Here is a 27,626-nt window from a genome sequence, read left to right as displayed (position 1 = left end):
TCCTCTTTCGAAGCCATCTAGGTTGGTCACCGTAGTTTAAAGCCGGACGTTTTCTTTTATCCGTCCTGAAAACAATACGCCGGGCAGCCGGAGAGATATACAGATATTGGGGCAGCTGCTATCTCTCAGTTCCCCTCCCTGGGAAGACTTTTGATAAATAAGCGGCCGTTTTCGCCTTCCTAATTGCACAATTAACGGTGTGCGATTTAATTCGCGTGGCCCCAAGACAAAGAACTTTCCTCTCTGTATATGTATGTGTGTGTGTGTGTGTGTGTGTGTGTGTGTGCGCGCGTGCCTGCTTTAATCCCCCCCTCTTGGCATGATAGAAGACCCCCGCCCCACCCAAACGGGAACCTGATGCCCACGACTGGCACCATTCGACACCACTCTCTCCAACGCAGGCCGCCGTTGAGAGAGGCCCCAGAGCCTTGGCACCGGTGCCCATCAGGGAAAACCCGACAACAGCTGTCCGCCTTTGCACCCCACAGATGAGGCCGCGCAGATGGCAGTGCCAGCCTTGGGCAGATGGGCGGCAGGTGGCAAGGCGACACTCAACCCCCCCCCCCAAAGCCAGCCCTGGAGTGGCTGGGAAAATAGCCCCTCTCTTGTCTCTGTCCTGGAAGGAAAAAAAAATCAAGTTATCACCAGATGGCGGCTGGGCAAGGCTGGCATCGGCCAACTGCCGAAGCAGAAAACAATGGCTGTGGGGGCTGTGTCCTTCCCCCCCCCCATTGTGGAGGGTGGGTTTTGTTTGTTTGTGATGGGAGAGAGACCCCACTCCTTTTGAATGGGTGCAGATTGCAAGACCCAGACGCCTCTTAGTTTAGTGGGGCGTCGTCGAGAACGCAAGACGCAGGCATGGGTAAGGATAAAAAGCATAGCTGGTAGATTTGGGGCAAATCTCTCTTCAACTCAGTGTGCTGTTGGCAATCCCGGGTTGACCTACGGAACTCTCCGCCACAAGGCGCTGAAAGGGATGGAGAAGGGAATCGCCCCTGGGCTTGCTAAAATCTCTTGGCCAGCTGGAGAATTTGTTGTTGTTGCTGTTTAGTCATTTAGTCGTGTCCGCCTCTTCGTGACGCCCTGGACCAGAGCACGCCAGGCCCTCCTGTCTTCCACTGCCTCCCCCAGTTTGGTCAAACTCATGTTTGTAGCTTCGAGAACACTGTCCCACCATCTCGTCCTCTCATCCCCTTCTCCTTGTGTCCTCCATCTTTCCCAACATCAGGGTCTTTTCCAGGGAGTCTTCTCTTCTCATGAGGTGGCCAAAGTCTTGGAGCCTCAGCTTCAGGATCTGTCCTTCCAGTGAGCACTCAGGGCTGATTTCCTTCAGAATGGAGAGGTTGGATATTCTTGCAGTCCATGCGACTCTCAAGAGTCTCCTCCAGCACCAGAATTCAAAAGCATCCATTCTTCGGCAATCAGCCTTCTTTATGGTCCAGCTCTCACTTCCATACATCACTACTGGGAAAAAGCATAGTTTTAACTAGACGGACCTTTGTTGGCAAGGTGATGTCTCTGCTTTTTGAGATGCTGTCTAGGTTTGCCATTGCTTTTCTCCCAAGAAGCAGGCATCTTAATTTCGTGGCTGCTGTCACCATCTGGAGGATAGGGTGGCAGAATTGGAATCACGGGATGGCAGAGTTGTGAGGGGCCTCCAAAGGACATCTAGTCGAACCCCGTACGATGAAGGAAACCCTGTTGATTGATTGATTGATTGATTGATTGATTGATTGACTGATTGATTGGTCCCAGGGCTTTCTGTGCAGAGCTGCGGCTTCTCCTTAAAAAACAACATGGTTTTGAATAAAGGGCCGATTTAACTTGAAGCAGAAAAATAGGGTCACAGAATTGTAGAAGTGTAAGGGGACCTCATCCGTTCCAAACCAATGCAATGAAGGAATCTTTTGCCCAATGTCGGGACTCGAACCCGTGGCCCTGTGATTAAGAGTCGCATAGCTAGGGTTTCAGGCAGGGGGTGACCTCAACAGTACCCAGAGATCCCATTGGGGGATATTATTAAAACGAGTCTGCATTTTAAACTGTGTTTTTAACCTGTATTTTAAATGGGTCCGTCCCCCCGCAATATTATGTTTTTAATTGTAATTTTACTGGTGTTAGCCGCCCTGAGCCCAGCTCTGGCTGGGGAGGGCGGGGTATAAATAAAAAAAATATATTATTATTGTTTATTAAACTTATTCGTCACTCAAAGATCTCGAAGCGACTTGCGGCAAAGGGGGGGGTGGATTTTCCTGCGCTTTGCAGCGGGTTGGACTGGATGACATCTGGGTGCCTCCTCTGAAATCTGTGGGAAATATATACAATGCCATGGGGGTTTTTTAAAAGGAGGGGTTTCGCATAATTTTTAAAAAATGCCTTCTGCGAGTATTTGGAGCAAAGGGTGAAATTCTAAACCGGCTCTGGGGGAGGAGAGGAAAAAGGGGGGAAATTCAGCTACTCCTCCTCTCTGCTTTTCCATTCCTCCTCGCCCTGGCCAGGAATGTGGGTCAGACCCGCCCAGAGAATGGGCTGGGGTTTGCCTGCGCCAGGGGTCAGGCGAGGATGAGGCGGGGCAGAGACGCAAGCACATTCGGGGTTTAAAGGCGCAGGGACCTCGCCTGTCCACCTCTTGTCTGTGGAACGCCCTCCCATCAGATGTCAAGGAGAGAAAGAACTACCAAACTTTTAGAAGACATCTGAAGGCAGCCCTGTTTAGGGAAGCTTTTAATGTTTAATAGGTTCTTGTATTTTAGTGTTTTGTTGGAAGCCGCCCAGAGTGGCTGGGGAAGCCCAGCCAGATGGGCGGGGTATAAATAAATTATTATTATTATTATTATTATTATTATTATTATTATTATTATTATTATTATTATCCTCCCCACCTTTCTCTTCGAGGAAAACAAAAGCCAGGAATGGATTAATTATTATTATTATTATTAAATGAAACTAGGGCATGATAAAGGTCTGCTTTTTTGTTTTTTAGGACAAGTTATTTGTTGTGTACTGCAATAATAATAATAATAATAATAATAATAATAATAATAATAATAATTTTTTTACTTATACCCCGCCCTTCCCGGTTCAGGCAACCGGGCTCAGGGTGGCTAACGACAAATTTAAAACACTTAATTGATGCTACAACAAAAAAAGCATAAAATACGTTATAAAGCATAAATAACAATAAAATCAAAAATCAATTTAGTGGGGAAACCCATCCAATAAACATTAGATGATCACCAGGGCTAGCTGGCTAAATTAGTCCCATTGTTTCCTCAACAGTTACTGTATTTTTCCGCCTATAAGACTAGGTTTCCCCCCTAAAAAATAATGTCCAAAATTGGGGGGGCGTCTTCTTATACACGGATAGATCTCCCCCCATTTTCTTAAACTGGAGTCTCCAAAAATAGAGGGTGTCTTATACATGGGGGGCATCTTATAGACGGGAAAATACAGTGTCTTCTGTACAATCAAACCTCGTTTCCGTTTTGGAACGTTTTGGCTCCCGATTGCCGAAAACCAGGAAGTAACTGCCCTGGTTTTTGAACAATTTTCGGAACATGGACAGCTTCCGAACCTCACTTTTCCTTTTCCCCCCCACTGACTTCGCAACGAGCCCATTGATCCTCGTTTTTTGAACTTTTCGAACTTCTGGAATGGATTAAATATAATAATAATTATTATAATTTATTATTTATACCCCGCCCATCTGGCTGGGCTTCCCCAGCCACTCTGGGCAGCTTCCAAAAGAATATTAAAATACTGTAATACATCAAACATTAAAAGCTTCCCTAAAGAGGGCTGCCTTCAGATGTCTTCTAAAAGTCTGGTAGTTGTTGTTCTCTTTGACATCTGGTGGGAGGGCGTTCCACAGGGCGGGTGCCGCCACCGAGAAGGCCCTCTGCCTGGTTCCCTGTAACTTGGCTTCTCGCAGCAAGGGAACCGCCAGAAGGCCCTCGGCGCTGGACCTCAGTGTCCGGGTAGAACGATGGGGGTGGAGACACTCCTTCAGATATACAGGATGGGGGCTGTTTAGGGCTTTCAAGGTCAGACCAACACTTTGAATTGTGCTCAGAAACGTCCTGGGAGCCAATGTAGGTCTTTCAGGACCGGTGTTATGTGGTCTCGGCGGCCGCTCCCAGTCCCCAGTCTAGCTGCCGCATTCTGGATTAGTTGCAGTTTCCTGGTCACCTCCAAAGGTAGCCCCACGGAGAGCGCATTGCAGTAGTCCAAGCGGGAGAAAACCAGAGCATGCACCACTCTGGAGAGACAGTCCGCGGGCAGGGAGGGGTCACAAAGAGGCGGACACGACGAAACGACTCAACAACAACAAAGCAGGCATTGGGCAATATCCAGTTAACTTCTTTTCAGGCTGGATCCTTGGTGATTAAAGAACCTACGCTCACACAAGCTCACTGTCTCTGCCTCTTTAAATCACCCTTCTGGGTTTACCTATTGCATCAGAAAAATGCCCGGATCAGGCACTCCTGCAGAGATGCAACAGGAACCTCCGCTGAGATGGAGTTAATTCTGTTTTCACCTTTACGTCAGAAAAACTGCCCACATGGAGAAACCTTATGCAAAAGCAGCTCCCCTCCCTGACACAGAAGCAGCGGCAAAAGTGATATATCATACAGAGATACGTCAGGCACCCTCCTCTGTGGGCTTCTCTCTTTTTTTGCGGCCCACAAAAAAAGTATTTAATCAAATGCAAGGGGGCACAGATTGTTGTTGTTGAGTTGTTTAGTCGTGTCCGCCTCTTCATGACCCCCTGGATCAGAGCACGCCAGGCCCTGTCTTCTACTGCCTCCCGCAGTTTGGTCAAACTCATGTTTGTAGCTTCGAGAACACTGTCCCACCATCTCGTCCTCCGTCGTCCCCTTCTCCTTGTGTCCACCATCTTTCCCAACATCAGGGTCTTTTCCAGGGAGTCTTCTCTTCTCATGAGGAGGCCAAAGTCTTGGAGCCTCAGCTTCAGGATCTGTCCTTCCAGTGAGCACTCTGGGCTGGTTTCCTTCAGAATGGAGAGGTTGGATATTCTTGCAGTCCATGGGACTCTCCAGAGTCTCCTCCAGCACCAGAATTCAAAAGCATCCATTCTTCGGCGATCAGCCTTCTTTATGGTCCAGCTCTCACTTCCATACATCACTACTGGGAAAACCCGAGCTTTTACTATATGGACCTTTGTTGGCAAGGTGATGTCTCTGCTTTTTAAGATACTGTCTGAGGCAAGGACCAGCTTCTACAGAGTTGCGCCGGGCACCCTCCTTCCTTTGCAAACATGCCTTTTTGGGGGCTCACGAGTATTTCATAAAACACTGGCACCCCCCGGCAGTACCGGGGTGCGTGTGGAAATGCTAACCCTAAGATATTGCGGCCGCTGTTAAGGCGCAAGAGCAAAGTCAGGGGGGTAAGTTGGCAACCGCCTTGACGCTGCCCTTTCTCTCTCTCTCTCTCTCTCTCTCTCTCTCTCTCTCTCTCTCTCTCCTCTCTCCCCCTCCCCCCCAAGCTTCAGGCTCCATCAGCCAGACCAACTCTAGCAGATTCAGCCAGGATTTTCAGCGGGAACAAATTGTTTCACCCTGGCGATTATATAAGCGGCGGAGGCGATTATACAATCAGGGATCTTCCGGGTTTTATATAAAGGGCTGTTGTGTTCTCTCTGTGTGCTGAAACTCAGACTCTGTGGTCCTGAGAAATGTGTTTTGTGGGGGGTTATTTTTTGCAGAGGGAGAGGGTTGTGTGTCTGCAAAAAGGGGGGGCTGTTCCAATTTCATATATACATTTAAACACATGCACACACATACATATTTGATTTCTACACACACACACACCCGTGCCATCTGAATTGCTGCAGCCCACAATTCTCGCACCCTTGTATTTTAAAACCTGAACTTCTGCTCAAACGAAGGAAGGGGGGGGGAGGAAAAATCTTAATTTCCAGCAGCGGGGAGGGGGGTGTGTGGTTTGTGGTTGTGTTTTGCAACGCCTCCCCTGCTGGGCGTGTGGGATTCATTGTTAAAAAGTTTGCAGACTTCAGACTTGCTTTCTGGTTTTCCTAAAGAGCACACTCACACACGCTTCTTCAGAAATGGGGACGGACTGCTGTTGTGAGTTCTGTGTCTTCACTTTTTCAATCTTTTCTTGTGATACAAGTTTCATAAAATCAGAGAAAAGTACAATGGGCAGAAACACTTTTTTCCCAGTCTTAAACCCCATCCCCCAGATTTCTGCAGCAGTGATATCCATTTCTTCTTTCTATCTCTCTTTTAATAGGAGAGTTTGAAGGGACCACGTAGGTATCTATTATCTATTCTGACACACCCCCCCCCCCTATAATATAGGAATCTTTAGCCCAACATGGGGTTTGAAACCACAGCTCTGAGATTAAGATGTTTACACTCTTATCTCAGCCGATTTTAAAAAAATAAATATGCATATTCGGTCTGCGAATCTTTTTTAAAAAATTGTAAAAAGAAATCCCAGTGAAAATTCATGAAGCGTCGACTTACGGCACTCGTATTTTGCATTCTGCTGAAATTTGGGAGCCCAAACCTCACAGCTGGTGGTGAGAAGGGGCATTAAGTTTGGGAGGGTCGCAATTATCCCTGAGCCTCAGTGGTGCTCACCTGTAAAATGGGCAACCTGGACAACAGAGGCTTCTTAAGGGGCACAGATGGGGAAAGTTGTGACATTTATAAACACCACCTCCAACTCCTTGAAAGATTCCATCAACGGTGTCTCCGAAAAATTGTACACATCACTTGGGAAGACAGGCGAACTAATGCCAGTGTCCCGGAAGAAGCAAAGATCTCCAGTGTCGAAGTGTTGATTCTTCAACATCAACTTCGTTGGACTGGTCATGTTGTGTGGATGCCTGATGATCGTCTTCCAAAGCAGCTACTCTATTCCGGACTTAAAAATGGAAAGCGTAATGCTGGTGGTCAACAAAAGAGGTTTAAAGACTGTCTCAAGGCAAATTTGGGGTGCGGGTGGCACTGTGGTCTAAACCACTGAGCGTAGGACTTACCTATCAGAAGGTCGGTGGTTCGAATCCCCGCAATGACGGGGTGAGCTCCTGTTGCTCGGTCCCTGCTCCTGCCAACCTAGCAGTTTGAAAGCACGTCAAAGTGCAAGTAGATCAATAGGTACCACTCCAGCAGGAAGGTAAACGGCGTTTCCGTGTGCTGCTCTGGTTCACCAGAAGCGGCTTAGTCCTGCTGGCCACATGACCCGGAAGCTGTACGCCGGCTCCCTCGGCCAGTAAAGTGAGAGGAGCGCCGCAACCCCAGAGTCAGCCACGACTGGACCTAACAGTCAGGGGTCCCTTTACCTTTAAGGCAAATTTTAAAAAATGTAATATAAACACCAACAATTTGGAAACACTGGCCTGCGAGCGTTCCAGTTGGAGAACAGCCTTTCCCAAAGGTGTCGTGGGCTTTGAAGACACTCGAACTCAGGACGCAAGGGACAGACATGCTAAGAGGAAGGCATGCTTGGCAAACCCTCACTGGGATCAATTCCTGCCTGGAAACCAATGTCCCCACTGTGGAAGGACGTGTGGATCCAGAATTGGCTTCCACAGTCGCTTACGGACTCACGGTGAAAACCGTGTTTATGGGAGACAATCTTACTCGGCTACGAGGGATCGAAGAAAAAAAAGAACCCCCAGCAACCTTGACCATTGGGCTGGCAACATCTGGAGGGGCACAGATGTTCCCCTGCTTTTGGTTTGGCAGCTGTCAAGAGCCATGTGGCCGGCAGCCTCACCATGGTGGCCGCAGACCTAGGTGGACATTGGGTTTTTGAGTCGGGGGAAAATTCCTGGCTTGAGTAACTCATAGAATCATAGAATCATAGAGTTGGAAGAGACCACAAGGGCCATCGAGTCCAACCCCCTGCCAAGCAGGAAACACCATCAGAGCACTCCTGACATATGGTTGTCAAGCCTCTGCTTAAAGACCTCCAAAGAAGGAGACTCCACCACACTCCTTGGCAGCAAATTCCACTGTCAAACAGCTCTTACTGTCAGGAAGTTCTTCCTAATGTTTAGGTGGAATCTTCTTTCTTGTAGTTTGGATCCATTGCTCCGTGTCCGCTTCTCTGGAGCAGCAGAAAACAACCTTTCTCCCTCCTCTATGTGACATCCTTTTATATCTTTGAACATGGCTATCATATCACCCCTTAACCTCCTCTTTTCCAGGCTAAACATGCCCAGCTCCCTTAGCCGTTCCTCATAAGGCATCGTTTCCAGGCCTTTGACCATTTTGGTTGCCCTCCTCTGGACCCGTTCCAGTTTGTCAGTGTCCTTCTTGAACTGTGGTGCCCAGAACTGGACACAGTACTCCAGGTGAGGTCTGACCAGAGCAGAATACAGTGGCACTATTACTTCCCTTCATCTAGATGCTATACTCCTATTGATGCAGCCCTCCTGTCTCCTTCAACCCTAACATTCTTTCTTTCCTTCTCTTCTTCTCCCTTTGCATTCTCTCCCCCCCCCTCCGCGGGGAGAGGGCCCTCTCCCAGCTAGCCACCTCTGATGGGAACTGTGGCCTGTCGTAACCGTAATTGCTCGGGAAAACATCCAAGCCCAAGAGGCCTTTGAAGGAGGAGGCGGTGGCAAATGTGCAGAGCATACAGCTACCGGCGGGTAGCCACAATGGCTGTGTCCCGTCCCCCCCGCCACCGCCTTCACTGCCAGAGGCCGCTGAATGCCTATTTCTGAAAAAACCCGCAAGATGAGAGAGTTGTTCTCAGGTCAGAAGGCGGAGCAAGCTGGTTTCCTCCTCCGGTGGAGGGTAGGACTCGAACTCGCGACTTCAAACGACAAGTAAGGAGGTTCCAACTCAACATTAAGGAAGGACTTTCTGACAGTGAGAGCTGATGGATGGCGGTGAAGTCCCCATCCTTGGAGGTTTTTAAGCAGAGGTTGGAGGGCCATCTGTCGGGGGTGCTTTGGCCGAGATTCCCGCATTGCGCGGGTTTAGACTAGATGCCTCTGGGGGTCCCTTCAAACTCTAAGATTCTATGATGCTACGAAAGCAAGAAAAACACCGTAAAAATTCGAAGGACGGTTGCCCCGTCGGTCGGAACGCTCTAATTCTCCACCCGGAGAAAGATAAACGAAGAGGGGAACTGTTTTTTGGACTACAGTTCCCATGATCCCTGGTCCCGCTAGCTAGGCATGATGGGAGTCATAGTGTAGAAACAGCTGGAAAACCAAGTTTCGGAAACTGCTTTAAGAGGCATGGTGGGAATTAAAGAGAATATATACATATATATGAAAAAGAACGAGGTAGAAAAGGAATCAGGGGCGATTCCGTCCATGGGTCAGAAAGGATTTAAGAATAGTATTGGGAAATGATCCATAATGAACTGAAAAAAAATGGTTTAAAAGTACTTTCCCCCAACAAATCCAGAGTCCTTTCTGTTGGGGATAATTCAGACGGAAATTCCCAGGTGTCAAAAAAGGCTATTTATGTATGCTGCTACTGCGGCCCGTGTTTTGTTAAGCCAAAAATGGAAAACGAACGAGGTCCCAACCGAAGAAGGATGGCAAATTGAGCTGATGGAATATACGCAGCTTGCTTTAAGAGTCATTGTGGGAATCGAAGAGACTAATAATAATAATAATAATAATAATAATAATTTATACTCTGCCCATCTGGCTGGGTTTCCCCAGCCACTCTGGGTGGCTGCCAACAGAATATTAAAAATAGAATCAAACATTAAAAGCTTCCCTAAACTGTCAGATGTCTTCTAAAAGTCAGAAAGCTGTTTATTTCCTTGACATCTGATGGGTGCCACCACTGAGAAGGCCCTCTGCCTGGTTCTCTGCCACCTCGCTTCTCGCAGGGAGGGAACCCCCAGAAGGCCCTCGAGAGAGGGACCCTGGTGTCCAGGCTGGACAATGGGGTTGGAGACTCTCCTTCAGGTATATGAAAACAATAATAATTTATTATTTATACCCCACCCATCTGGCTGGGTTTCCCCAGCCACTCTGGGCGGCTTCCAGCACAATATTAACATAAAGTAATGCATCAAACATTAAAAACTCCCCTAAAAAGAACGAGGGAGCTAGAGAATTAGGGATCCCTGCAGGGATTAAAGGTAAAGGGACCCCTGACCATTAGGTCCAGTCGTGACCGACTCTGGGGTTGCGGCGCTCATCTCGCTTTACTGGCTGAGGGAGCCGGCGTACAGCTTCCGGGTCATGTGGCCAGCAGGACTAAGCTGCTTCTGGCCAACCAGAGCTGCGCATGGAAACGCCGTTCACCTTCCCGCCGGAGTGGTACCTATTTATCTACTTGCACTTTGATGTGCTTTCGAACTGCTAGGTTGGCAGGAGCAGGGACCGAGCAACGGGAGCTCACCCCGTCATTGCGGGGATTCGAACCGCCGACCTTCTGATCGGCAAGCCCCAGGCTCTGTGGTTTAACTCACAGCACCACCCAAATCCTCGGGGAGGTTTCTAGTCCTCACGTTTGATTTGCAACCAAACCGCAGGTCCTTTCCCCGTCCGGCCAATGGGGAGGGAACAAAGGCCTTTCTCGCCGTCGCTTTCCAAAGGGCGAGGATTCGAAACAGAAGCAGCAGCTGGGGCGCGTACAGTCCAGGCCAGCGCTTGAGGTTTTAAAATGCAGCTAGGTGTCTGGTGTTGCAAATGAGATGTTGAATCGATGGCTTCGATCCAGGTCACGAGAGTCAGGGCTGGGCCGGGCTCCTCTCCTCCCTCTGAAGAAGAAAACAAGCTATCGATTTGCTTGGCTCAGCCGTTTCCTGCTTGCCTGCACACACCCACACCCAAAAAGAACTTTTTGAGGGCTCCCTCGCTCCGGTTTAAGCCGTTCCTTGCCTGCCGCCGGGGGCATCTGCCGACAGCCGGAAAAAAAATGGTATTGATTGTCAAAAGGAGCTAAGGGGAGGCCTCTCCAGCCCAGCACTTCGCAGCGGGGCGACCGGGTGCCTGCGAAAACTCCCGAGAGCAGAATTCGAACTCAACAGCATTTCTCCCCTCCTGCGGTCTCCAGCAGCTGGGATTCGGACTTGATCAAAGGGGTCTTTGAAATTGTAATGGGGCAGGGGGAGAACTAAAAAATAGGAAGATGATGAGTGCTGGAATGAAGGAGGAGGAATAACCAGGGTGATGGTGGAAGATAACAAATGGATGTTCTATCACAGTCTTAAACTTGCGACCGACAAGATCGTACTCAGGGTTGAGACACCTGCCTGTCTCAAGAGACAATGTAGTGTGACTTCGGGTGGGTGTGGGGGACTCCCTGGTCCTGAATGGGGTCACTGTGCCCCCGAAGGACCAGGTACGCAGCCTGGGGGTCATTTTGGACTCACAGCTGTCCATGGAGGCTCAGGTCAGTATAATAAAATAATAATAATAATAATAATAATAATAATAATAATAATAATAATAATTCATTTATACCCCACCCATCTGGCTGGATTTCCCCAGCCACTCTGGGCAGCTCCCAACTGAATATTAAAAACACGATAAAACGTCAAACATTAAAAGCTTCCCTAAACAGGGCTACCTTCAGATGTCTTCTAAACATCAGATAGTTTATTTACTTGACATCTGATGGGAGGGCGTTCCACAGGAAGGGCGCCACCACCAAGAAGGCCCTCTGCTTGCTTCCCTGTAACCTCGTTTCTCACAGGGAGGGAACTGCCAGAAGGCCCTCAGGAGATGGACCCAGGTGTCCGGGCTGAGCGATGGGGGTGGAGGCGCTCCTTCAGGGATACTGGGACGTTTAGGACTTTGAAGGTCAGCACCAACCCTTTGAATTGTGTTCGGAAAAGTACTGGGAGCCAATGCAGATCTCTCAGGACTGGTGTTATAAGGTCCCGGCGGCTGCTCCCAGTCCCTAGTCTAGGTGCCTCATTCTGGATTAATTGCAGTTTCCAGGTCACCTTCCAAGGTAGCCCCACGTAGAGCGTATTGCAGTAGTCTAAGTGGGAGATAACCAGAGCATGCACCACTCTGGCCAGACAGTCTGTGGGCAGGGAGGGTCTCATCCTACGTACCAGATGGAGCTGGTAGACAGCCATCCTGGACACAGAATTGACCTGCGCCTCCATGGATGTCCAGAATGACTCCCAGGCTGCGCACCTGGTCCTTCAGGGGCACAGTGACCCCATTCAGGACCAAGGAGCCCCCCACACCCGCCTGCCCCCTGTCCCCCCAAAACAGTCCTTCTGTCTTGTCAGGATTCAACCTCAATCTGTTAGCCGCCATCCCTCCTCCAACTGCTTCCAGACACTCACACAAGACCTTCACCGGTTCTGATTTAAAACACCCCTCAAGAGTAGACCCTATGAGAACCAGTGTTAGTCTTTCCATTTTCTCAGATCTGCTCTGGAAGGACTAAATTAAGGACCAGCGCTGGGGGACAAAACCCTCCCTCCGAACAATAATTCGCGCTGAGAAAAGCCACTTCGCCTCTCGATCCAGATAGCAACAGATTCGCTCTTCTTGCCGGCGAAGAATTCAAACGTCTACCGGGGAGGAGGGAGCCCGCCAGAGGCATGGCGATGCTGCAGACACCAGAAGATTAAAGGGCCTTTAATGAATAAATGGAACATTTGCGTCGGACTGGTGTAGACAGGGTGGCGAGCTCAGAATGGCAGCGAGGGAGATATTCACAATAAGCACCTCTGAAGGAAGAAGAAGAAGAAGAGAGGGACAGACTGCCCACCACCCACCAGTTTGGAAACTGGTTAAGGGGCTTCCGTGTTGGTCTGGAGTCTGGATTTGGTTTCACGCACGGTCCGAAACAAACTGCTAAGGAGAGCCTTGCTGTACCGATCCATTTTTTTTAAAAAAAGAAATTATTTATTTGGTTTTTCAGATTAAAATTTTCCAACATAACAACATAAAAACAAGGTTCCAGAGAATCCCCTGGACTTCCCTCCTGCCCTTTGTGGGTCCCGTTGTTCATCATTTCCTCCCGCATCTTTTATGATAATCCAAACGCGGGTGGCGCTGCGGTCTAAACTGCAGAGCCTCTTGGGCTTGCCGATCAGAAGGTCAGCGGTTCGAATCCCCGCAATGACGGGGTGAGCTCCCGTTGCTCGGTCCCTGCTCCTGCCCACCTAGCAGTTCGAAAGCACCTCAAAGTGCAAGTAGATAAATAGATACCGCTCCGGCGGGAAGGTAAACGGCGTTTCCATGCGCTGCTCTGGTTCGCCAGAAGCGGCTTAGTCCTGCTGGCCACATGACCCAGAAGCTGTACGCCGGCTCCCTCGGCCAGTAAAGTGAGATGACCACCACAACCCCAGAGTCGGCCGCGACTGGACCTAACGGTCAGGGGTCCCTTTATCTTTACCTATATTACCAATAAGCGTTTGCTCAAAACCTGCCAAGGAGTCCAGTTCACTTTGTTGTTCCTTTAAGCACTTCATGAAAGGTCCCCATTCTTCTTTAACGTCACAGTTATCCTTGTCACGTAGTTTATGCATCAGTTTCGCCAATTCCGCATAATCCATCAGTTTCTCTTGCCGATTTTCCGGAAGCTGTTAAGCCATGGAGGGCTGCCAACAGCCACGGGACAGGAACCGGGAAGCGCCTGAGAGTATACCCTTCGACATTTTTCTGAGGAAAATAGGGACGTCCTATTCAGTCATCACCATAATAACAATTTTACTGTTTATACCCCACCCAACTGACTGGGTGTTCCCAACTCCTATAGTTGTAGTTATAATTCGTGGGTCACCATCTGATCTTATTCTGATCTTAATTTGAATTTAAGCTGTGTTTTAATCGATTGCTTGACTTTATGTTTTATGTTCTTTTTAGGGGGAGGGGGAGGGGAAAAACAGGGGGAATGAGGATGATGTATTTTTGATAAATTATGTTGAAATCCCTAATAAAAAATATTTAATAAAAAAAAAAAAACCAGCTTCCGGAAAATCGTGCGTATAAAAAACAACCTGAATCTTTTGCAAATGGGACGAGGGAAGGAAAATCTCCTGTCCTTTTCCTCTCTCTGCCTTTTCTCGCTTAGTTCCCCGCGAGACGCTTTGCAACGGGCCGTGCCTCTTTGCCAACAAGTACCGGCCAGCGGCTTCTTTCCGGAACCGAAATGAAAAATATATCGAGAGTGTGTGTGTGTTTGTGTGCCGGTGCAGAGACAACCCTCCCCTATTCCTGAGCCCAACGGCCTGGCGCCCTTCCCTCTCGCTTGGCAGGCAATCTGGCTCTTTGCGCAGAGAGGAATTCTCAAAAAAAAAAATTGTTAAAAGATGGCTGCCAAGTGGGGAAGGAACTTTTCGGAACGGCGGCGGGTCGCGGGGTGTCCTTTCGCTGCTTGCAAAATGGCTGCCTTTGCGCATGCATGCGCCGTCGCGCACAAGAGAGGAGGAGGAGGAGCTGCGGGGAGATAGCGGTTGGCATTTAGGACCGTCCGGGAAAAGGCTGGAGGCCTGGAACGATATTTTTTTTTCTTTTGGAAAAAAAAAATATATATATATATAAGCTGCGAGAGCAAGAGCCAAAATTCCATGTCCAAAGTAAACAGCTGGCAAACTGTGTGTTCTTTTCGGTTGGAAACCTCGTCTCTCTCTCTCTCTCTCTCTCTCTCTCTCTCTCTCTCTGTCTGTCTCTCCCTCTCTCTCTTTTCCACCCCCCTTTCTCTTTCTCTCGTTTCCTCCCTCTTCTCCCTCCCTCGATTTAAAATAAATAAAATAAAATCCGATCGCCTCTCCTTTTGAGAGAATATGGAGCTGAGGGGAAAGAGAGAGGAAAGGGGGAAGAAAACAAAAATTAAAAAAGAGATTTCCGTATGGTGGTTTGTCCACATTGGCACATTTAAAAAAAGAAACAGCACTTTGGGTTATTTCGTCAGATTCTTGGGGGTCAGTAGGGAATTGAGTTTGCCAACCGCAGCAATTTAAGGGGTGTTTGGTAAATTTTCCCATGCTGGTGTAGCAACCTTGACATTTTAACTTTAGGTTTGTTTTTGTGGCGGAAGGGCAAAGGCAAATTGGGAGGGGGGGTTCCTTTCCCTGCTCTCCACGTGGTCCGTTCTTCCCCCCGCCCCATCCTCCTGCTGTACTCCCCATCTCCGAGGTTTCGAACTCGGCACAAAATGGCCGTTGGTGGGGCGGGTGGGGCGTTGTGGGCTGGCAGGGAAGGGGGAGGCTACAAAATGGCCTCCCCCTGGCTGTCGACACTCGCCATGTGTTGGGGAGGAGTGTAAACCCCTCCCCCTAATTTTGCTTTCAAATTCCCCCCCCCAGGCACAAATTGTGGAAACACACACCAACACCATGTCTGCACACAAACAAAATGGAGGGGAACGGGACGACCACCCCATAATTTCCAGCCAAGGAAAAGCATGTTGCACGTTTCCGGAACAAATTTTATTTTTTTGGGGGGGTGGCATTTTGTGATAGGGACGAACCGAAGGTGCAGATGCAAAACTGCACCCTGAATGGGACGCTCTCGGGTCCCCGTCCTCGCCGGTAACCCTTTCCGTACAACCGCGGAACGGTGGACAGAGCGGCTGCAAAACGGGACGCCCAGGGAGGCCTGTGGATTTTGGGAGCCCGAAAGAGAGCACGCTTGCAGATCAGGGAGAGAGAGAGATGGAAAGAGATATGGGGAGGAGAAATATTTTTGGCAGGGTGCTCTGGCGCCGGCCCAGTTCCTGAAGCCGGGAGCGAGCTGAGCAGATGAAGACAGGGGGCCAGGATTTTGAAGGGAGAGTTCGGACAAACGCCATCGTTGGCAAATCTCCTGGACGGGTTATTCCTCCCCTTGTCGTCGTCTTTCTTGGCTCATGGTACCCGGCTGGGCACGGCCTCTGCGTTTTATTAACCACAGCTGCGCTTGAGACTGCCTGGCAGTTGCACCGCTCTGTGCAGGTGAGCACCGTTTTAAAAACAGAAAAGAAATGGGAATCAGGACCTGTTTCTCAGGGACAGCCCAGGATTCGCAGAAGCTGTCCCGGTTTCCGATCCGACCCCTGAAATGCCCCACTAGTAATTTTGATACACACGCACACACGCCAACATTTGCATATAAGACTCTAAGATTTGAATTGGGTCGGCCCCGCTGTGTCTCTGCACGAGTCCCCGATCTTGTTTGATGTATTACAGTATTTTAATGTTTTTTTGGAAGCCGCCCAGAGTGGCTGGGGAAGCCCAGCCCGATGGACGGGGTATAAATAATAAATTATTATTATTATTATTAGTAGTAGTAGTAATATTGCAATTGGGAGGCCCGCTCAGAACAGAAACTCATGCAGAGGCAATAGACAAATCTCCAAGTGTCCTTATTTTTCAGGGACAGCCCAGGATTCGCAGAAGCTGTCCCGGTTTCCGATCCGACCCCCAAAATGTCCCACTAGTAATTTCGATACACACACACGCCCTCCGACGTTTGCATTCGTATTTTAAGAAAGACAGCTGCTGCTGAAAGACTCTGAGATTTGAATTGGGTACTCCCGCCGTGTCTCTGCATGAGTCCCCGATCTTGCAATCGGGAGGTCTGCTCAGAACAGAAACTCATGCAGAAACAATAGGCAAACCCTCCAAGTGTCCCTATTTTTCAGGGACAGCCCAGGATTCGCAGAAGCTGTCCCGGTTTCCGATCTGACCCCGGAGTGTCCCTTAGGCCGTCCCTATTTTAATCGGAGTAATGTTTGAGGGTGTGGAGTTATTTTTCTTATATTCAACTAATAAAATATTTTTTTAAAAAGAGGAAATAAGTAACTATGAAACCCTGAGAAGACCTCCGAAGGCAGCCCTGTAGAGGGAAGGGTTTTTTGAATGTTTGATATTTTATTATGTTTTTATATGTGTTGGAAGCTGCCCAGAGTGGCTGGGGCAACACAGTCAAAGAAGTGGGGTATAAATGAGAAAAGGATTATGATGATGGAATAGGACACCCCTATTTTCATTGGAGGGACGCGGGTGGCGCTGTGGTCTAAACCACAGAGCCCAGGGCTTGCCGATCAGGTCGGCAGTTTGAATCCCCGCAATGACGGGGTGAGCTCCCGTTGCTCGGTCCCTGCTCCTGCCAACCTAGCAGTTCAAAAGCACGTCAAAGTGCAAGTAGATAAATAGGTACCACTCCGGCGGGAAGGTAAACGGCGTTTCCGTGCGCTGCTCTGGTTTGCCAGAAGCAGCTTAGTCCTGCTGGCCACATGACCCAGAAGCTGTACGCCGGCTCCCTCGGCCAGTAAAGCGAGATGAGCGCCACAACCCCAGAGTCAGCCACGACTGGACCTAATGGTCAGGGGTCCCTTTACCTATTTTCATTGGAGAAATGTGGGAGGGTATGGAAAAGGACGTCAGCATTCAACAACCGAAGTCCCACTGTGCTTCAAAGGTGATTATATACATAACTTTAAAAGATTAAAAACAAGGACAAAGGTTAAAAGCGACCACAGTGGTCCCTTGGTTCTCAAACGCCTTGGTACTCAAACAACTTGGAACCCAAACACTGCAAACCCGGAAGTAAGTGTTCCGGTTTGCAATCTTTTTCCGGAAACTGAACATGCTCCGATTTGTTGCGCTGAGGTCTGCTTTTGCTATTTATTTTGAGTTTTTGTGGCTCTTTTCGTTTCATTTTTGTGACTGTGTGGAACCCAGTTCAGCTACTGAAGGACTGATTGTGCGACTGCAGTACATTGTTTGTTGATTTCATTTTATGGATCGACGGTCTCGCTAGATAGCGAAATCCATGTTAAATTGCTGTTTTAGGGGTTGTTTTTAAAAGTCTGGAATGGATTAATCCGTTCTGCGTTCCTTTCTATGGGAAAGCAGCGCGCTTTGGTTTCGGAACGGAATTTCCGAAACGGCATAAGTTTGAGAACCAAGGTACCACTGTATAAAGGAGGTAGCCTCAATTCATTGTGTTGTTGTTTAGTCGTTTAGTCGTGTCCGCCTCTTTGTGACCCCCTGGACCAGAGCACGCCAGGCCCTCCTGTCTCCCACTGCCTCCCGCAGTTTGGTCAAACTCATGCTGGTCGCTTTGAGAACACTGTCCCACCATCTCGTCCTCTGTCACCCCCTTCTCCTTCTGCCCTCCATCTTTCCCAACATCAGGGTCTTTTCCAGGGAGTCTTCTCTTCTCCTGAGGTGGCCAAAGTCTTGGAGCCTCAGCTTCAGGACCTGTCCTTCCAGTGAACACTCAGGGCTGATTTCCTTCTGAATGGAGAGGTTTGATCTTCTCGCAGTCTGTGGGACTCTCAAGAGTCTCCTCCAGATCAACATTCATTACTATCAATAATTTTTAAGGATCTAGCAGGGTCTCAGCCGCCCCCTCCCCCCCCCCACAGCCACATCTATGACACCCTGGTTCCCAAAACGACTCCTGGTTCAAGGATCAGCAGGGAATGTGCCGATTTCTGCAGAAGGAAGAGGAAGAGGGGTTTGCATGTGGGGCGTTTTGTCTGTGGGTGGGGGGCCAGAAAGACCAGAGCCTGGGCTGGCAGAGCGGAGTAGGGGGGGTGCGGTTGTCTAATCCAGGAAGCTACTAGGAACCATTAGTGCTGAGCTCAGCGTCTGCTCTGCTGACGGCCCGGAGAGCCTGATTATTTTTAGATAAGATGGAAAGCCTGGAACGGAGAGTTCTGGGCTGCAGGCTGGCCGAGGCGTGAGCTGTGTTTCTGATGAAGGAGGGAGGAGGGGGCCGGCGAGTCGGGTGTGGGGAGCCAAGTTGCTGCAGTGGGTGAGTTTTTTCTCCCCACCTCTCTCTGCACGGAGAGTTCCCGTGGCCCTCCCTTCGAGGAAGGCTCGGTCCGGCCCGCACACACACAAAAACTGCAGCAGAAAGCCACCCGGTTGCAGCGCAATCTCTCCCAAGCATTTAAACCCAGGGTTTTGCAACCTTTTGTGGCCCACGGCTCCCTGGAACTACAGTGGTACCTCTGGTTATGTACTTAATTCGTTCCGGAGGTCCGTTCTTAACCTGAAACTGTTCTTAACCTGAAGCACCACTTTAGCTAATGGGGCCTCCTGCTGCTGCCGTGCCGCCGGAGCACGATTTCTGTTCTCATCCTGAATCAAAGCTCTTAACCCGAGGTAATATTTCTGGGTTAGCAGAGTCTGTAACCTGAAGCATATGTAACCTGAGGTACCACTGTACATTTGTCTGTGGCACAACTGTGGGGCTCAGGAGCCCAGTTAGGTCCCCCCCCCCTTTGCCTGCAGAGCTGGCAGCCCCTCACCCTTTTTCGAACCCCCTCCCTTGTGGAGCGTTCCCTCGGCCTCCTCTCCCCTTTCCACCTTGTTCCTTTCTCATCTTGGTCGGTGGAAAGATTGGACTGTCGGCTGCCCCAGGTAGAGTCCCGTCAATGATCAGCCATCAAGGAGGTTTGCATTCAACAGCAAGCTTATCTCGCTAAACCACAGAGCCTAGGACTTGCCGATCAGAAGGTCGGCGGTTCTAATCCCCGCAGTGACGGGGTGAGCTCCCGTTGCTCGGTCCCTGCTCCTGCCAACCTAGCAGCTCGAAAGCACACGAGCACAAGTAGATAAATAGGTACCACTCCGGCGGGAAGGTAAACGGCATTTCCGTGAGCTGCTCTGGTTCGCCAGAAGCGGCTTAGTCCTGCTGGCCACATGACCCGGAAGCTGTACTCCAGCTCCCTTGGCCAATAAAGCCAGATGAGTGCCGCAACCCCAGAGTCGGTCATAACAAGACCTAACGGTCAGGGGTCCCTTTACCTTTACCTATCTCGCTTGCTCTTTCCAAAAACTCTACAGAAACCAAAAACACAGCCCTCCGTCGAAACCCACGCTTCCCCGAATGGCGTGGTGGTGTTCTCCGGCCAAGCAATGTGCCGAAAAATGCACGGATTGTGGCCACGTGTGCGCCAAGAGGTGTTGAAAATAGCACACCAAAGTCCAACATATTAGGGCAGAGGTTTCTATGGGAAAGCAGCATGCCTTGGTTTTGGAACGGACTTCCAGAACGTATTAAGTTTGAGAACCAAGGTACTCAATTATTTGAGGTTCTGCCCCCACCCTGAGCAGAAACCTGCCCCCCCGCAGTGTCCTATTTATGGGGTATTTTTACCTGTGATTTCCCAGGAATGGCTCAACAACTTTCGCTGCCCTTACAAAAATCCTGAATACGCCCATGTCCAGGGTTGAAGGGGGTGTCATTAGCGAGTATTGCCAAACTCTGCCTCTTGTGAAAGGGCTGTCGTACCAGCAGGCAGAAGTTAAACTGGTGCATCCTTCTGGGTGTGTGAAATTACTCCCCTGTGGAAAAGTATTGGGATCGATCCAGATACACAGAGTGAGGGACGGGAGACAAAATTCGTCCAATTTCATTTGCTCTCACCCAGTGAGCTTCACAGCCAAGCACAGGGGGTCTTGATCCCTGGCATCCCAGGTCCAAGTCTGCCACTCTAACCACTGTACCACACTGCCTCGCCTTTGCCTTTGTTTTCAAAAGCGGACCTAGCTGCTTTGCCCTTTGCGAAACACTGCCGCACTCTGAGATTTGCGCTTCTCTGAATTTTGCGGCGCTTCCAAGAGAAAGGGGCGGAAGTGCACTAACCAGGGCAAAGCGTGCATATAAACATGTATATTTGCGAAAGTAAAATGTAGAAGTGCATCGCGTTGGGGAAACATAAACATTAAGAGGAATTTGCTTTGAGAAAATGTGCACGTTAGAGAAGATTCGAGTAGATTTCCCCACTTTCGCAGGCCATGAAGTTTTGTAAACAACAACAATTATTATACTGTGCCCATTTGGCTGGGTTTCTCCAGCTGTCGCCTCTTCCTCTCCTTATTTTCTTTAAGCTAAGGTAAAAAGGTAAAGGTAAAGGACCTTTGACAGTTAGGTCCAGTGGTGAAAGACTCTGGGGTTGCGGCGCTCATCTTGCTTTACTGGCCGAGGGAGCTGGCGTTTGTCCGCAGACAGTTTTTCTGGGTCATGTGGCCAGGTTGACTAAGCTGCTTCTGATGAAACCAGAGCAGTGCACGGAAACGCTGTTTACCTTCCCGCCGGAGCAGTACCTATTTATCTACTTGCACTTGATGTGCTTTCGAACTGCTAGGTTGGCAGGAGCTGGGACCGAGAAACGGGAGCTCACCCCGTCACGAGGATTTGAACCGCCAACCTTCCGATCAGCAAGCCCTAGGCTCTGTGGTTTAGACCACAGCACCACCCACGTCCCTTGTTTCTTGTTTAGAAAACCCAATAAAAAGTTATATATGAAAGAAAAGGAAGTGAAAATCTGGACACAAAAGTTGTGGAGCTTTTTGGGGGGTGTCCAGCAATTTCCAGGCGTCTGGCATGCCTAGTCCCTCCAATCTCAACAAAAGAAGATGTCTCTTGGGGCAACTGGTTTAGCCACTGGGAGAACTGGAGGCTAGACAAGTACTGTCTGTCCAGCAGGAATGTTCTCTCATCGTGCCACAGATTCATTCCACGAATGGGCATGTGTGGCCATCCATAATCGTGACCCGTCACACGGGCTGAAAGTGAGCGCGATAATGTGAGTCTGTGAGGGTCTGGAGGCGGTTGAAGGATGGAAGGCGGCTAACAGATTGAGGCTGAATCCTGACAAGACAGAAGGACTGTTTTGGGGGGACAGGGGGCAGGCAGGTGTGGGGGATTCCCTGGTCTTGAATGGGGTGGCTGTGCCCCTGAAGGACCAGGTGCACATCTTGGGAGTTATTCTGGAATCACAGCTGTCCATGGAGGCGCAGGTCAATTCTGTCTCCAGGGCAGCTCCATCTGGTACGCAAGATGAGACCCTCCCTGTCTGCAGACTGTCTCACCAGAGTGGTGCATGCTCTAGTTATCTCTCGCTTGGACTACTGCAATGCCCTCTCTGTGGGGCTCCCTTTGAAGGTGACCCGGAAACTACAACTAATCCAGAATGCGGCAGCCAGACTGGGGACTGGGAGCAGCCACTGAGACCATAAAACACCGGTCTTGAAAGACCTGCACTGGCTCCCAGGACGTTTCCGAGCACAATTCAAAGTGTTGGTGCTGACCTTGAAAACCCTAAACGGCCCAGTATACCTGAAGGAGCGTCTCCACCCCCATCATTCTGCCCGGACTCTGAGGTCTAGTGCCGAGGGCCTTCTGGCGGTTCCCTTGCTGCGAGAAGCCAAGTTACAGGGAACCAGGCAGAGGGCCTTCTCGGTAGTGGCGCCCACCCTGTGGAACGCCCTCCCAGCAGATGTCAAGGAGATAAACAACTCTCTAACGTTTAGAAGACATCTGAAGGCAGCTATCCATGGAGGCACAGGTTTAGACCACAGCGCCACCCGCGTCCCGGTTTCTTTAAGCTAAAAAGTCCCAAATGCTGTTTATATTTCTTCTTTTTTGGATCTCTGATGGGATTTCAGTGCAAGGTACTCAGAGATATCATTAGCCCGGGCCGTTTGCAGCCGCAAAGCTCACGCCTCCATCTTTCCTTTTCAGATTCAGATCAAAGCAGTAGCCCCAGGACGGGAATCGGCTCTGACCAGGAGGACAGCAAACCCATCATCACATTGGGTGAGTCGAGGAATGCTCAGCGCACAAAAGGGGGAAGAGGAGAAACGTCTTATGTCCCTATAGCAGGGATGAGAGGAGATCACCATGCCACTGGACTACAACTCCCATCATTCCTGACCATTGGCCATGCTGTCGGCGGGGGCTGATATGAGTTGGAGTCCCGCAAGCTCTGGAGACCCCCATGCTCCCCGTTTTTCCTCTAAGAGGTGTTCTCCTTTCCTCAAGAGGGAATTCCTCTTCTAAACAGAGGCATTCCTCCGTCTCTCGCATGTAGTAAGGAAACGGTACCTCTTAGGTCAGGCATGTGGGTATCTGAGGGCCTCTAGATGCTACAACTCCCATCATCCTTGCTCCTTGGCCATCCTGGCTACGGAGGCATCCCTGATTCTCAGGATGGAATGCCTCTGCTAAACAGGGAGTACCTAAACAGAGATTATCTCCTCTAAACAGAGAATACCACTTCTAAACAGGGAGTGCTACTTCTAGACAGAGGATACCTCCTCTAAACAGAGAATACCTCTTCGAAACAGGGAGTGCTTCTTCTAGACAGAGGATACCTCCTCTAAACAGAGAATACCTCTTCTAAACAGGGAGTGCTTCTTCTAGACAGAGGATACCTCCTCTAAACAGAGAATACCTCCTCTAAACAAGGAGTGCTTCTTCTAAATAGGGGATGTCTCTTCTAAACAGAGGTTACCTTCTCTAAACAGAGAATGCCTCCTCTAAACAAGGAGTGCTTCTACTAAACAGGGAATGTCTTTTCTAAACAGAGGTTACCTTCTCTAAACAGGGAGTGCTTCTTCTAAACAGGGAATGCCTTTTCTAAATAGAGGATACCTCCTCTAAACAGAGAATACCTCTTCTAAACAGGGAGTGCTTCTTCTAAACAGAGGGTACCTCCTCTAAATGGAGAATACCTCCTCTAAGCAGAGAATACCTCCTCTGAACAAGGACTGCTTCTTCTAAACAGGGAATGCCTCCTCTAAACAGAGAATACCTCTTCTAAACAGGGAGTGCTTCTTCTAAACAGAGGATACCTCCTCTAAATGGAGAATACCTCCTCTAAGCAGAGAATACCTCCTCTGAACAAGGAGTGCTTCTTCTAAACAGGGAATGCCTTTTCTAAATAGAGAATACCTCCTCTAAACAGAGAATACCTCCTCTAAACAAGGAGTGCTTCTTCTAAACAGGGAATGCCTTTTCTAAATAGAGAATACCTCCTCTAAACAGAGAATGCCTCTTCTAAACAGGGAATGCCTCCTGTTTCATCTTGGCAATTTATTTATTTTTAATAAAGAGGAAAGCGAAGCATCTAGTTTGTGCAGCTAATTTCCCCATTTCAATTCCTCCCAGGTCGTTATGCTCCCCGTGCTCAATTAACCTCTCTTTCCCCCTTTTTCCGCAGACGCGACAGATTTCCAAGAGAACTTCGTCACGTCCGGGGTGTTCAGCGTCACGGAGCTGATCCAAGTTTCCCGGAGTGAGTAGGCCTCTCTTTGTGGCTTCTTGTATAGCTGGCCTTCGTGAAAACCTGGCCTGTGGCTCTGGTGTTCGTTTGTTTTTTGTGCTGTGCCAGCAGGGTAACCTTTGCACAAGCAGTCTTGCACTCTGCAGCTGCACTGTCATAATTGTGCAAGGAGGAATTGCTGCTTCCAGTCCGTGTCGACAAAACTGATTTGATTCCTAGCCGTGATTCAAGATGGCGCCCAATTCGGGCAGAGTAAACTCCTTTGTTTTGCTTCCATTCTTTTTTTATTTTGTTTTTAAGGGAATCAGAAGGTATACAAGCAGGAATTGACAAATAGACAGCTGAGGGAGAAGGGGAAAGAAAAGAGGGGGGGATATATAAATCGAAAATAACTTGGGGAGACCTAAGAAATGGGGTCCGGAAATAAATAATGCAAATAAATAATGCAACTTCCGGTTGAACGTGCGATTAATGGCGGACGGGAGCTCTTTTTTGGGGGAAAAAGGAAAATAATGCAATATAAAACAGTAAACAGGGGAAAGAAAGAACACGTTGACAACAGAGGGTGGGAAGTCAACTTAATGGGGAAATTGCATTATGTTTGGTGTCGATTTGCTAAAGAACTGGAAAACTAATACAAATAATTTGGAAAGGAAGAAAAGGTTTGCGCCCAATTCTGCCCAAACACTGATGCAAAGCTGTCTGCTCGAGCCCAGGGGGCGTCCAGTCATATTTGGTTGAAATCGCTGCAGTTGTGTGCCAGGTTCGACCTGCCATCTTGATCCCAGTGAGATCCTGGAGGAAATGCGCTCCTTGAACTCAGGACCCACCCAGCTGGGGACAAAAGGCTTCCTTCTCGGCAAACTGGAGCCCCCCCCCCCCAACGCACAGCCTGTTGACTCCCTTTCTCTCTTTTTTTAACATAATTTTTCTTTTTTTATTGACGCAAAATTTTATTTAGGCAAAATTGTATTTTTTTATTGACACAAGTCCATAACTTGAAGTATTGCTCAAAAAGAGCATCGACCTCCTTCCCTCCCTCTTTCTGACTTCCACATATCTTTAACGAATTCGTTGCATTTCTGTAACTACCTTATATATTCTTTTAACATTCGCCCTCTTATATGTAAATCAGCTCCTTAATTTCACGTCACCAAACCTTTCAAGTCAAAACGTTTTCAGATGTTTGCCATTTTCTTTCAAACGAGCTCTAAATTTGCTCCAGTCCTTTTGAAACAGTTCGCCGCGCCAGTTCCGGATCGTCCCCGTCAGCTTCGCCAACTCCACATACAGTGGTACCTCGGGTTACAGACGCTTCAGGTTACAGACTCCGCTAAGCCAGAAATAGTACCTCAGGTTAAGAACTTTGCTTCAGGATGAGAACAGAAATTGTGCAGCGGCAGCAGGAGGCCCCATTACCTAAAGTGCTGCTTCAGGCTAAGAACAGTTTCAGGTTAAGAACGGACCTCCGGAACGAATTAAGTACTTAACCCGAGGTATCGCTGTATTCAACCATCTCTATCTGTCAATCAATAGGGAGTTCCTGCTGCTTCCATCTCGGAGCGAAAAGTATTATTGCAGCTGTTGTGGCGTACATAAACAAACGTTGACCCCCTTTCTCTGCCTTCTCCGCAGCGCCGGTGGTGACGGGCACAGGGCCAAATTTCTCCCTTGGGGAGCTGCAGGGGCACCTCGCCTACGACTTGAACCCCTCGAGTACGGGAATGAGGAGGACGCTCCCCAGCACTTCCTCCAGCGGGTGAGTCCGGGCTTGGAGTTGTGGTGCTGTGTTCCCACCCTTTCATCGCCTTCCCTTGCTACCCCGTCCTTCCCACAGCCTTCTCCTAATGAACGCCGCAACCCCAGAGTCGGCCACGACTGGACCTACAGTCAGGGGTCCCTTTACCTTTAACATGGGGATTAGTAAAGGTAAAGGGACCCCTGACCATTAGGTCCAGTCGTGGCCGACTCTGGGGTTGCGGCGTTCATCTCGCTTTCTTGGCCGAGGGAGCCGGCATGCAGCTTCCGGGTCATGTGGCCAGCAGGACTAAGCCGCTTCTGGCAAACCAGAGCAGCGCACGGAAACACCGTTTACCTTCCTGCCGGAGCGGTACCTATTTATCTACTTGCACTTTGAGGTGCTTTCGAACTGCTAGGTGGGCAGGAGCAGGGACCGAGCAACGGGAGCTCACCCCATCATTGCAGGGATTCGAACCACCGACCTTCTGATCGGCAAGTCCTAGGCTCTGTGGTTTAACCCACAGCGCCACCTGCGTCCCTAACATGGGGATTAGCAGCTAATAAAAGTTTGGGTTCTCTTTTGTTTGGGGCTTCCATCTTGTTCCACCTGGTGTCAGGTGGGAGTCCTGTCACAACAGTCTTCAATCAAGACCAAGCCTTCTAGCTGCTGTTTTGCTCTGGTATTCCTGGCTGGTGCCCTTGTTTTTTGTCCAAGGGAGCCCTCAGATTTCTCCGTTAACAACCCGAATGCTAACTTCTCTTCCCGCTTCTGCCTCACCTCAGGAGTAAACGTCATAAGTCCGGCTCGATGGAGGACGACCTGGACGGCAGCCCGGGGGGCGAATATTACACGTCGCCCAGCTCCCCCACGAGTAGCAGCCGCAATTGGACGGAAGACATGGAAGGGGGTAAGTCGGAGGGGAGCCGGGACACCCCGAAACCTTCAGGGGCCGCACCTTCCTGAGAAGAGGAGGCCAGTATAGATTTAGAACAGAGGTTTGTAGAAGGGCACAGTCCAGAGGCTGCAGAGGGGAGAAACTGGTAAATATTGAGGGAGCAGCAGGAATGAATTAATCTTTATTTGCATCAGCCGTCGGCCGCAGCAATAAAACAACAATACGATATACAAAGATTCGAAATAAAAAAGTCAATTATATAGAATGCATTTTGGGGTTTTGAATCAAGAGTCAAATAATGGACCTTATTCTGATTGCCCCAGCGAAAAACCTTGCCACCTTTGCCGTCACCTGCTCATCTTGATCTGCCCGGAGAGAGGACCCTGGGGCAGTGGCTGGGCGACCCGGAATGGACGATAAAAGAGGGGTGATAATCTCATTCCTCAAGTCTTTATCAAGAGGGCAAGCCAGAAGGGCATGCGCCACCGATTTGGGACTGCCATCTCCGCAGGGGCATAAGTGTTTTTTGTGTGGAATCGGCAAATTCCATTCAGAAAATGGAGAAACACGCCTCGGAAGCCGTTCGACTTTTGTTGTTGTTTAGTCGTTTAGTTGTGTCCGCCTCTTTGTGAGACCCTGGACCAGAGCACGCCAGGCCCTCCTGTCTTCCACTGCCTCCCACAGTTTGGTCAAACTCATGCTGGTAGCTTTGAGAACACTGTCCCACTATCTCATCCTCTGTCGTCCCCTTCTCCTTGCTCCCTCCATCTTTCCCAACATCAGGGTCTTTTCCAGGGAGTCTTCTCTTCTCCTGAGGTGGCCAAAGTCTTGGAGCCTCAGCTTCAGGATCTGTCCTTCCAGTGAGCACTCAGGGCTGATTTCCTTCCGAATGGAGAGGTTGGATCTTCTTGCAGTCCATGGGACTCTCAAGAGTCTCCTCCAGCACCAGAATTCAAAAGCATCCATTCTTCGGCAATCAGCCTTCTTTATGGTCAAAACAAAAAAAATTCCTTCCAGTAGCACCTTAAAGACCAACTAA

General features: G+C 49.4%; 1 protein-coding gene across 4 annotated transcripts in view; it reads left to right on the top strand.

The window, feature by feature from the left end:
- Positions 1 to 27,626, top strand: part of NFIC (nuclear factor I C) — a 108,200-nt gene that overhangs the window by 52,610 nt on the left and 27,964 nt on the right. For all 4 annotated transcript variants that reach the window (XM_083720513.1, XM_083720515.1, XM_083720514.1 and 1 more), the window contains exons 3-6: positions 22,409 to 22,483; positions 23,889 to 23,963; positions 25,587 to 25,710; positions 26,475 to 26,599. In XM_083720513.1, the coding sequence (XP_083576639.1) occupies positions 22,409 to 22,483; positions 23,889 to 23,963; positions 25,587 to 25,710; positions 26,475 to 26,599 (399 nt within the window). The remainder of the gene's footprint in view (positions 1 to 22,408; positions 22,484 to 23,888; positions 23,964 to 25,586; positions 25,711 to 26,474; positions 26,600 to 27,626) is intronic.

This window comes from Podarcis gaigeae, assembly GCF_964106915.1.
Source record: "Podarcis gaigeae genome assembly, chromosome: 18".
In the NCBI taxonomy this organism is placed as follows: Eukaryota; Metazoa; Chordata; class Lepidosauria; order Squamata; family Lacertidae; genus Podarcis; species Podarcis gaigeae.
This window is presented reverse-complemented; position numbering and strand designations above follow the sequence as displayed.